We start from the raw sequence: 11,893 nt of genomic DNA on the forward strand, positions 1-11,893 counted from the left end.
AAATGCATATATATGGCTGGGTGCGGTGGTGCATGTCCTTAATCCCAGCACTTGGGAGACAGAGGAAGGTGGATTTCTGTTGGATCAAGGCCAGCCTGGTCTACTTAGTGAGTTCCAGGCTGGCTAGGGCTTCAGAGAGACCCTGTCTCTAAATAAACAAATGAACACATTTGGAGCTGGTAGAGATGGCTCAGTGGGTAAAATGCTTGCTGTCAAGCCTGATGACCCAAGTTCAATCCCTAGAACCCAAATGATAGAAAAAAAGAACTGACTCCCTCAAGTTGTCCCTTGACTTCCACGAGTGCCGTGGCACATGCACATGCATGCAGTGTGCACACACGCGCATGCAGTGTGCACACACGCACATGCACACACACACAGAGAAAATAAAATGTAAAAAAAGATGTTTTTGAGTGGGACATGGTGGCAAATATCTTTGATTCCAGCAATCAGAAGACACAGGCAGGAGGATCTCCATGAGATCGAGGTCATCTGGTTTACATAGCGAATTCCAGGCCAACTGAGCTACAGAGAGACCCTTGCCCATAAAAAATTTATTTAATAAAAAATAAAATGCGCATGTTCCAGATCTTGAAGGGTCATACAGTAGATACAGAAGAGAGTCCCCTGGTATTTTTAAAAAATTTTATTTTTTAATATATTTTATTTATTATTTTAATTTTATGTGTATGAGTGTATTACCTGCATGTATGTGAGTGCATCTGTGTCATGCAATGCCTTGGAGGTCAGAAGAGGGGATTGGAGTCCCTTGGAACTGGAGTTAAGGATGGTTTGTAGCTACCATATAGGTGCTGGGAATCGAACCCAGGTCCTCTGCAAAAGCAGTTAGTGCTCTTAACCACTGAGCCATCTCTCTAGCCTCTCTCATTTTTTCAAATGAGTATGTATGTATTGCCTGCATGTAAGTGTACCCATGTTGTGCAATGCCCTTGAAGGTCAGAAGGGGGAGTCAGATTCCCCTGGAACTGGAGTTACAGATGATTGTTAGCTGTCATGTGGGTGCTGGAAACCAAACTTGGGTCCCCTGCAAAAGCAGCCAGTGCTGTAAACTGCTGAGCCATCTCTCCAGCCCCCATCCCTGATGGTATTTTAAAGACTCTCTTCCAGAGATTCAGAACTTCTGGTCTCCTGCACAGAGTCCACAGACCTCTTCCTGGCCACTCAGGGCTGTCTCCACTGATTCTTCTGTACCCTGTACGTAGCCATACCAAATACCTTGCAGTCCTCCCAATTGCATCAGATGATTCCAGCTCCCCAGGCCTCTGAGCCTGCTCTTCCCTTTGCTTGTCCACCTTGTCAATTTGTACTTGTCCTTTAAAACTCAAGGAGAGGCTGTGCATGGTGGCACACACCTTTAATCCCAGCACTTGGGAAGCAGAGGCAGGCAGATCTCTGTGAGTTTCAGGCCAGCCTGGTCTAAATAGTGAGTTCTAGGCCAGCTGGGGACACAGAGAGACCCTGATTCAAAAAGACCAAACACACACACACACACACACACACACACACACAAACCCAGAGACAAAAACTCTAGGACAGGAACCCCTTCATGTGAAGCCCCACTGTCTGTACTGGTCCCTCTCACTCTGCATGACCACTGGGCTGGTACAGCCAACCAGCAGGCCTGTGTCATTATCACAACTGCCCGTCTACATGTCCACCTTCCCTTATAAGGGCTCATTAACTAGGATTCTCCTCAGAGCCTTGCACTGGATCTAGTACACAGTAGACACCCAATAATACAGGAATTGTTCCTAGCTACACCATATACTTGTGTCAGTCAAAATCTGGAGGAACAGAGCCAGACATGGTGGTGCATGCCTTTATTCCTAGCACTCGGAGGAGGTTAGGCAGGTGGATCTCTGTGAGTTTGGGGCCAGTCTAGCTACAAAGTGAATTCTACACAGAGAGTTCCAGGCCAGCCAGGGCTACAAAGTGAGACCCTATCTCAACAAACAAAAAAAAAAAAAAAAAAAAAAATTCATACAGTAAAAGCATACACCTTTGGTCCCAGCAATTGGGAGGCCAGAGGCAGGCAGATCTCTGTGAGTTCTGGGCCAGCTGGGGACACAGGGAGACCCTGTCTCTAAAAAGCCAAAAAAAAAAAAAAAAAGATTTGGAAGAATGGAGTTCTGCTGTGTTACTTTTATATTACATGTAGAACTGCATGATGATGCACAGTGAGGTATATAACTCACAGCAGTTAGACAAGGGCCTCTTCTCTTGAATCCCAGATATGTGCAAGCAGCCCCACAGAACATATGTTCCAGAAGGTCTTTCCAGGACCCTACACAGACATTATCTAGGAATACAGAAAAACACTTCTTTTCCACTCAGAAGACAGAATAGGTACCAGAACTTTTTTAAAATATATTTTATTATCCCGCCATTTATTATTTTTATTTTATGTGTATAAGTATATTGCCTGCATGTATGTGAGTGCACCCATGTTGTGCAATCCCGTGGAGGTCAGAAGAGGGCTTTGGATTCTCCTGGAACTGGAGTTAAGGATGGTTCATAGCCGCCATGTGGGTGCTGGGAATCAAACTTGGGTCCTCTGCAAGAGCAGTCAGTGGTCTTTACCGCTGAGTCATCTCTCCAGCCCCAGAACATTTTTTTTTTTTTTTAAAGAAAGAAAAGCTAGGGATCTAGCTCAGGTGGTAGAGTACTTGCCTAGCATAGATAAGGCCCAAGGTTCAATCCCCAGCACCACATAAACTGGGCATGGTGGTGTGTATCTGTGATCCCCGAACTTTTTGATATACCAAAAATTATCTGGGAGGAAGAGTCACAATGAAAGATTATGTAGACCAGGTTGGCCTTTGGTTGTGTCTGTGGGGAATTGTCTTGATTGCCTTAATTGAAACAGGAGGACCCAGCCTAAAAGTGGGCAGTTCCATTCCCTGGTTTTGGTCCCCGGACTATAGAGAAATAAAAAAAGCTAGCTGAGTACTAACCATGCATGCATTCATTTTCTCTCTGCTCCTGACTATGGATGTACTGTGACCAACTGTCTGGAGCTCTTACCTCTGTGACTTCTCCACAGTGATGAACTGCAACCTGAAATTGTGAGCTAAAATAAACCCCTTCATCCCTAAATTGCTTTTTGTCAGGGTATTTTAATCACTACAACAGAAACTAGGACACCTTGTCTCAGATGTTTAAAAAGACAACCTGAGCCAGAGGAACTGTGTGTAAATGCTGCCCAGGGGGGCCAAGGCTAATGACTGGGCTGAGTCCTACCCACTGGGAAGAAGGCTGGCAGCACATGGTCTCCCAAGGGGAACAGCTTCCCGCAGGCTCTGCCAGTCTCCTTCTCCTTACTCTTCCCTGTACCGCTGATAGCACAGACCTCACACCTGGTGTCTACACTTCTGAGCCAGGGAGGAAAGTCTGTGAGCTCCCCACACTAGAATACTCTACCCCATACCCTGAGTATGGGAGGAGTAATGAAAAAGGCCCAAAGAGAACACGAGTGAGCAATGATGATAAGGAGCCAGTAAGAGCCAGTGAGTGGGCAAGGAAATGACTCATCAATATGCATCAATCATATTTAACTGTGAGTATCCACATGGGGCCAATTCCAGGCACAGGCTCTGGTTGGCACTGGGCCTACACCCAAGGAACTGCCAGGATCTGAGCTAAGCAGCCCTGCATCTGGCCCACTAGAGCACTCTGTCATCCTGTGCTCACAGGCCTGTGCAAAACACACACCAGCAACAACAGGGTGCCGTCTGCTGTGGAATGAATATAAAGGCAGTGACTGACAGCGAAGTTTTTGTTCTAAGACTTGTCTCCTGCAGGCTGGTTGCTGCAAGCATAAGAGGCTGGATCAAAGTGATCTAACCCAACAGTAGGATTTACCAATTTAAAGATCTTTAGCACGGGCACAGTCCGTCTGGGAGGACTCTACAGAGCTGCTGCAGAGCAGATATAAATTCTCCAGTGGGTTGATTCCTCAGAGAGCCTCGGTAACATACCCAGTATCTCATAAGGGGCCCATGATCACAAAGCCTGCTCTGACTATCCCATATAAAACAGCAAACAGCCTAGCCTCGGAGCTCTATCCCACTGACTCTGTTCATTTTCCTCGTTGCACCCATAGTCACACATACTGTCTAGGCCTTGGGTACTTGTGTACTATCTCTGCACAGGATGTGAGTTCCATGGGACAGGACTTATGACTGTTGTGCCATACTCTCTGTGCAGGCACACTTACTGGCCCTTGGGACGACCGTAGATGCTAGAAGAAAGAGAAAGAGAGAAACCTGGTACAGTATTAGCACTCTGTTTATGAGACTCTGCAGTCAGTCACCTGGATGCTGAGGCTCTGGGACTCCAGGTGGGGTAAGGTAATGTTCTTGTAGTCATCTCCGGTCTCTCGGATCAGGTGGAGGTCCTGGTACAGGTATTTCTGCAGGTGTTTCTCTGTGGCGGGGTACACCACGGTTGTCTTTATGTCTACAATGACACAGCACAACCTGTGACTGGAAAGCAAGCCCATTAAATTCAGAAGCCAAGCCCCATTCCCAGCCAGGACTAGGCTTTCACTGATGGCTCTCTAGCTCCTCAAGAAATTAACTATGGCCCTTCCCCCTCCATGGTTCAGGCACAGGAAACAAAGGTTTCTCACTTCCTACATGCAAATGTCTAGGTATGTGGCTTTCTGGACTCAAAGCTGGAAATGTGGCTTGAGGCCCAGTAGTCCCCCTTAAGGAGAGGCAGTGCAATATAGCTCAGTGGCTCAGTGTGGGCTTGGGAGCCAGGCCGTCTAGGCTCAAGGCCTGCCTCTGCCTGCTCCTTATTCACCCTGAGGACTGTGGCCCTAGCTGGGAATTTGGTCCAGTTATTTAACCTCTGTGTGCCCTGACTTCCCCATCTGCCAAAAGAGGATAGCAACAGTTCCTATGTCATAATACTGGAAGATGAAGTGAGTTAATTACTTGAGAAGTACTTGGAACAATGTCTGGCACTTGTTAACAATGTGTAAGTGCTGGATGTGGAGCTAGTAAGATAGCTCTGCAGGAAAAGGCACATGAAGCCAAGCCTAATGACCTGAGTTTAATCCCTAGGATCCACATAGTAGAAGAATAGAACCAACTTCTGTAAGTTGGCATCTGACTTCCACAAGCACACTGTGGCATATATTTGCATGCATGCACCTGTACACACACACACACACACACACACACACACACACACACACACAAATAAATAAATCAATAAATGTAAGTGCTGGACATGCAATCCAGGTTTCTCAGTGGTATCATTAACACTGGCTGGGTCAGCTCTGTGGTGGGGACTGTTTGTGCTACAGCATGTCTACTTCAATGGAGGCCCAGCCTTAGCTGGGGTGTTAGCGCCCACCCTCCACGTAACAACAAAATGTCTTCAGACATTTCCAAATGTCCTCTGGGAAGCAAAATTGTCCCTAGCAGTTTTGCTTTGTGCTTTGCTTAAGATCAGATCTCACCACACAGTCCAGGCTGGCCTGGATTTCATTAGTAGATCAAACCGAATTCAAGCTTGCAGTGATCCTGCCTTTGTCTCCCAAGTGCTGGAACTGCATCCAAGAACAAAGGGTTTTTTAAAAAATATTTTAGCTGGGCGTGGTGGTGCACGCCTTTAATCCCAGCACTCGGGAGGCAGAGGCAGGCGGATTTCTGTGAGTTCAAGGCCAGCCTGGTCTCCATAGTGAGTTCCAGGGCAGCTGGGGCTATAGGAAGACCCTGTCTCAAAAAGACCACAATATATATATTTATGTATATGAGTTTTGTCTGCATGTATGTAAGTGCACCCGTGTTGTGCAATGCCCATGGAGGTCAGAAGAGGGCATCAGGTTCCTGGAACTGGAGATAGAGATGGTTGTTAGCCGCCATATGGGTGCTGGGAATCAAACCAGGATCCTCTGCAAGAGCAGCCATTGCTCTTAACTGCTGAGCCATCTCTCCAGCCCCAGAAAAACAAAGTTTTTAATCATCAGGGAACCCTGTAATTTTCCTGAGCAGACTATATGCAAACACTCTGGTCCAGGAACACCAGCCTGTGGTTAAATCCTTCCTGCTATTTTCAGTAACATCTGGCATAGGCACCATTGCCACTCTGACGTGAACATGGTACCTCAACACATATCTCCAGGGCCAGGGAGGATGGTGACTTGGTGTTACAAAATCAGTTAGGTATTTTTCAAAAGTGATCCACATGTCCTGACCCTCTCCCTGGGATTTCAGGTATGCTCTTCCAAAGAACAACACTCCTATATACCTCAACACCCTTCTAAGAACAATCAACCTGCACTTTCAGACTGGATTTGAGGATGCAGGTGATTTTACTGTGCTTCCACAGGTGAGGAAGAAAAGGGATTCAAAACTTATTTAGTGTGATGCTGGAGACATGGCAGTCAAGACTGGAACCAAGACTGACTCTAAAATTGGTGGTCTTTCAAGAAAGTGGCCTGCCTACTGGCCCAGTTCTTCTAAAGTGCAGCAGACATGTGCAGGTAATATACTAAGCATATAACTTCCAGTGAGCACAAGATATCCCATTCCCTCAGCTCTGGGGGCAAAGTACCATGGTGGGGAGACCTAAGCTTGGAATCAGAGTGGCCAACTGGGTCTCCTTTACTGCTGGTGACATTATAGAGGCTCAGATTCTTTGCCTGTTAAAGTGTGGTCCCTAAAGCACCACCACCAGCATCTACTTTTGTTGTTTTTGTGCCTTTGGCTGCCTGACTTGGAGAGATGAGCCTTGGCAAGGGACTTCTCTCAAAGTGGGGGAGACATCCTGGAACAAAGGCAGGGTTGACACCGGAGAATAGCCTGACTCTGCTGGCAGGGGGCACATAGCTCTGGGCTCACAGCCTGGGGCTCCTAGCTGTTTCAGAGACCTGAGAACAAGCCCTTGTTTGCCCAGGCTTGTCAAGGACCTGGCCCAGCCACCCAGGGTGCAGGGAAACAGGAATCTTACCAAGCCAGCCCTCACTTGCCTTCCACCCACCGCAACAAGGAGAAACTCCAAAGGCTTCATTTCCTGACTGCTGGCTTCTTGAGGGCCTTCCCAGAAGCTTCTGCATGGCCAGTGGGACCCCACAAGCGGCCCTCTCAGCCCAGCTTCTTTCGGACCAGAATGGAGCCCTGCATGCTGCTGTCAGGGCTGTGGTCCTGTTCCTTCATTTCTCACTCCTTCCTGTTGCTTTTGCTGCAGCCACAAAGCCCCACTGTTATACCACTGGACACTGACATGTGCCCTTCTTTGGGCATAGCACGGTGGCTCCCAATGCCAGCCACATACCCCTAGCAGAAGATCCCTGCCACTCTTTTGCCTCACTCAGGACTCAGGTCAGCTGGACAGCCCCAATGAATTGGGTTCCATGACCCTCCTTGCCCTTTCTCCCCCTCCCACTGACTAACTGCATAGCTTCCGGACTGCTTTGCCATGAGAATGCAGCTTCCAGGAAGAGATTTGACTTGTTTGTTTTCACTACTTGTCCCTGACACCTGGCATACAGTAAGCACTCAATACTTATTGCACAAATGAATCTGGCCTTTTCAGACTTCAAACTTTGGAAGAACATTTGTGTCAAAAGGAATAAAGCCTCTTTGATAAAAAATCAGTATGTTTCCCAATTATGTTTCTTATTGGCGGGCACAAACCACCTCTGGTATTTACCTAAATGCCAGTCAAGATTCTCACCTGCAGCTGAACTTCAGGAGTTTAGTCAAGAGTCAATGATTGATAAATATACAAACTGTTAAAAATGTGCTGGGGGACAGGAGACACCTGTGCAATCTCCACACCACCCACAGATTACATAGTGATCAGAAAGTGCAAACAATAGTCCTCCTTGGTACTGCTAACACAGAGCCTAAATCAACCAACCACAAGGAAACCCCAAAGTCAAAGTGCAGGGGTATTCAACAAAATGAGTGGTTTTAATACTTTTTCAAATGCCAAAAATTAACTGGGTCCAATGGCATGTGCCTGCAGTTCCAACACCTGAAAGGCTGAGGCAGGAGGGCCAATGGAACCCAGGAGTTTAAGGCCAGCATGGGCAACACAGGGAGACCTGTCTCAAAAAAACAAGGCACTGGAGAAATGGCTCAGCAGTTAAGAGTACTGGCTGCTCTTGCAGAGGACCTGGGTTCAGTTCCCAGCACCCACAAGGTGGCTAACTACTGTCTGGAACTCCAGTTCCAGGGGATCCAAGGCCCTCTTCTGATCCCCGAGGGCACTGCACAACATGGGTGCACGTCCATGCAGGCAATACACTCATACACATAAAATTAAAATAATAAAATATTAAACAAACAAAATCTACAAAATGTTAAAGCTAGGAAAGACAAAGAAAGGCCGAGCAATTGCTCCGGATGAAAGGAGACAAAGCAGACATGATCGAGGGGGCTGCAGTGGATCCTGGACAGGGGACAAGGGGTCTGCTTCACACAGGGCACCAAAACAGGCACAGCTAACAACAGTCTACAGCACATAACAGCTCTGTATAAATGTGAGATTTTCTGAAACGGTACTGCTAACACAGAGCCTAAATCAACCAACCACAAGGAAACCCCAAAGTCAAAGTGCAGGGGTATTCAACAAAATGAGTGGTTTTAATACTTTTTCAAATGCCAAAAATTAACTGGGTCCAATGGCATGTGCCTGCAGTTCCAACACCTGAAAGGCTGAGGCAGGAGGGCCAATGGAACCCAGGAGTTTAAGGCCAGCATGGGCAACACAGGGAGACCTGTCTCAAAAAAACAAGGCACTGGAGAAATGGCTCAGCAGTTAAGAGTACTGGCTGCTCTTGCAGAGGACCTGGGTTCAGTTCCCAGCACCCACAAGGTGGCTAACTACTGTCTGGAACTCCAGTTCCAGGGGATCCAAGGCCCTCTTCTGATCCCCGAGGGCACTGCACAACATGGGTGCACGTCCATGCAGGCAATACACTCATACACATAAAATTAAAATAATAAAATATTAAACAAACAAAATCTACAAAATGTTAAAGCTAGGAAAGACAAAGAAAGGCCGAGCAATTGCTCCGGATGAAAGGAGACAAAGCAGACATGATCGAGGGGGCTGCAGTGGATCCTGGACAGGGGACAAGGGGTCTGCTTCACACAGGGCACCAAAACAGGCACAGCTAACAACAGTCTACAGCACATAACAGCTCTGTATAAATGTGAGATTTTCTGAAACCCACCATTTACCTCTTTTTATACTTATATCCAGAGTAGTCGTATATGTGAGTAGATGGAGAAAAGCAAATGTGGCAAAATGTTAAAAACAGATAATGGGCCAGGTGTGGTGGCACATGCCCTTTAAACCCAGCACTCAGGTGGCAGAGGGATTTTTGTGAGACCAGCTTGGTCTACAGAACAAGTTCCAGACCAACTACAGAGAGACCTTGTCTCCAAACAAACAAAAATAATAACAAACAAGTACTGGAGTTTTATATGGCAGGTCTTTGTATTTTTTTCACAACTTTCCTGTAAGATGAAATTTTTTCTTTCTTCTTTTTTTTTTTTTGCCAAAATAAAAGCTAAGATATGGTGTCAACACCCTTTGGAACCTTGGCTCCAGTTGCTAACAGATGCACCAAGTACAATGCTATGCCAGTAAGTGTATTAACTCATTTACTTCCCATAAGCAGTGACTGGGTACTATGATAATCCCACTTTACTTATTTATTTTTTTGTTTTGTTTTGTTTTGTTTTGAGCCAGGGTCTCCTTGTAACCTCAGTTGGCCTGGAACTTAATATGTAGACCAGGCTGACCTAGATCTTGCAGATAGATCTGCCTGCCTCTGCCTCCAGACCGCTGAGATTAAAGGCATGCGCCACCATTTGATAATCCCATTTTACATGAGAGGAAATGGATACAGAAGCCCAAGTCGTTCTGTAGCCTCTGGCACCACAGTGGTGGCCCTCTCAGGCCAGTAGATGAGACTTGCCTGCAAACCAACATGAGATCTCTAACTCTGTCAAATGCCACCTAGCAAGTTAGCCTGAAGTAGCATCTGCTGCTGGGCATGACCAATGCCTGGCAACTCTTCTGCCCCAAACCCTTCCTGTGTGGCTTAAAAAGCAACAAGAAACATCCCAGCCACACCTTCCTGCTGGTGTCCTTTAAAAGATCACCTGCACAAGATCGAACCAGTCAATATTCAAGCATGGAGTGGTAAAGAGTTACTGAGCCCCCACCCCTGAGGAGCTGATGGCTTCTGGGGGAGGGAGAGTCAGTTTTCTTTAAGGGTATGGCTCCTGGTAGTTCAACAACGCTCCAATGAATGGCCCCACACCCAGAAGTATAAAGACAAAAAAAAAAAGAGGATATGAAATTTGGGAGAAGGGAGGTGGATCTGGGAGGTGAAGATGAAATTCTCAAAAAATAAAAACATTTATATATATTTAAAAAAAGACCACCCAGCTGGGCATGGTGGAGCATGCCTTTAACCCCAGCACTTGGGAGGCAGAGGCAGGCAGATGTCTATGAGTTCAAGGCCAGCCTGGTCTATATAGTGAGTTCCAGGACAGCTGGGGCTACAGAGAGACCCTGTCTCAAAAAGACCAAAAAAAAAGATCACCCAAGATAATCTTAAACCCCTCAAAAACTGATCCCTTGAAAATGTTCACAACACAGTAAGCATAGTTCCATGGGGCTCCTCACAAAACCTCCTGCCCATCGTGTTTTATAAATTTTTTTTTTATGTGTATGAGTGTATTGTCTGTATGTATGTGAGTGCACCCGTGTTGTGCAATGTCGCAGGGGTCAGAAGAGGGCTTCGGATTCCCCTGGAAATGGAGTTAAGGATGGTTTGTAGCTTCTATGTGGGTGCTGGGAATCGAACTCGGGTCCTCTGCAAGAGCAGTCAGTGTTCTTAACTGCTGAGCCATCTCTCCAGCCCCTAAAATTTTGCTTTTTATCTTGAACTCAAGCTACATCTGCACAAGTGCAGGTCAAGAGGTGCTTGCTTCACAATGCCTCTCTCCCTATTCCCTTAGTCTCCAGCCTCCTGAAGGCATGCTGGGAACTTCTTTTGAGTTTTGCTATTACTGTACTGCCCGTCTTTCCGGAAGACAGGATTTCTCTCCATTTGACTGGCCCCCTACCCAACAAACATCCAGTCACATGCCTCCTAACCCCATGCTAACCAAAGTTTCATCACGTTTGATAAATCAGTGTTCAAATCTGACACTATTATGACATGAATGTTATTCTACACTGAGTAGTATACTACTATTATGTTTTCCTGTTAGCACAATCACAAAATTAGTAATTACTTTTTTACTTGATTATCTATAAGGTCATCACTAACTCATCCCCAAATCCATTTTCCTACTTATATAAATCTTCAGACATGTTAAAACTCATCAGATACATGAGCAATGTACACGTTTTCCCAGACCCTCTGTATTAGTCACTTTTCTGTTGCTGTGATAGAAACACTGACCCGAGCAACTTATAGAAACAAGAGTTTATTTGAGTTTACAGTTCCAGGGGAATTACAGTCTGTCATGGCAGGGAGGCATGGTGGCTGGAGGTGGCTGGACCAGGAGCAGCAGAAGCTAAGCTTTCACATCATCATGCAGGCACAGGAAGCAAGAGACCAGCTGGAGATCTGGTAAGACTTAAGAACTCTCTAAGCCCACCCCCAGTGACATGCTTCCTCAAGGATAGCCACACTTTCTAAAACCTCCCAAAACAGCGCCATCATCTGGGGACAAAATGTCCAAACACTTGGAACCTATGGGGAACATTTTCATTCAAACCATCACATTCCACCCCCTGGCTCCCATAGGCTCATGACCATAAAAAATGCAAAATGCATTTAGTCCAACTTTAAAAGTCCCCATAGTCATTATCAGTCTCAATACTA

The 11,893-nt window shown here is 46.3% G+C and overlaps 1 protein-coding gene across 2 annotated transcripts in view; it reads right to left on the bottom strand.

Moving 5' to 3' along the window:
* Dcps (decapping enzyme, scavenger) overlaps nt 1-11,893 on the bottom strand; it is a 64,523-nt gene that overhangs the window by 10,477 nt on the left and 42,153 nt on the right. For both annotated transcript variants that reach the window (XM_029564289.1, XM_008834615.2), the window contains exon 3: nt 4,334-4,479. In XM_029564289.1, coding sequence (XP_029420149.1) covers nt 4,334-4,479 — 146 coding nt within the window. The remainder of the gene's footprint in view (nt 1-4,333; nt 4,480-11,893) is intronic.

The sequence above is a fragment of the Nannospalax galili genome, unplaced genomic scaffold, assembly GCF_000622305.1.
Source record: "Nannospalax galili isolate Female #2095 unplaced genomic scaffold, S.galili_v1.0 scaffold690, whole genome shotgun sequence".
NCBI classification, from domain to species: domain Eukaryota; kingdom Metazoa; phylum Chordata; class Mammalia; order Rodentia; family Spalacidae; genus Nannospalax; species Nannospalax galili.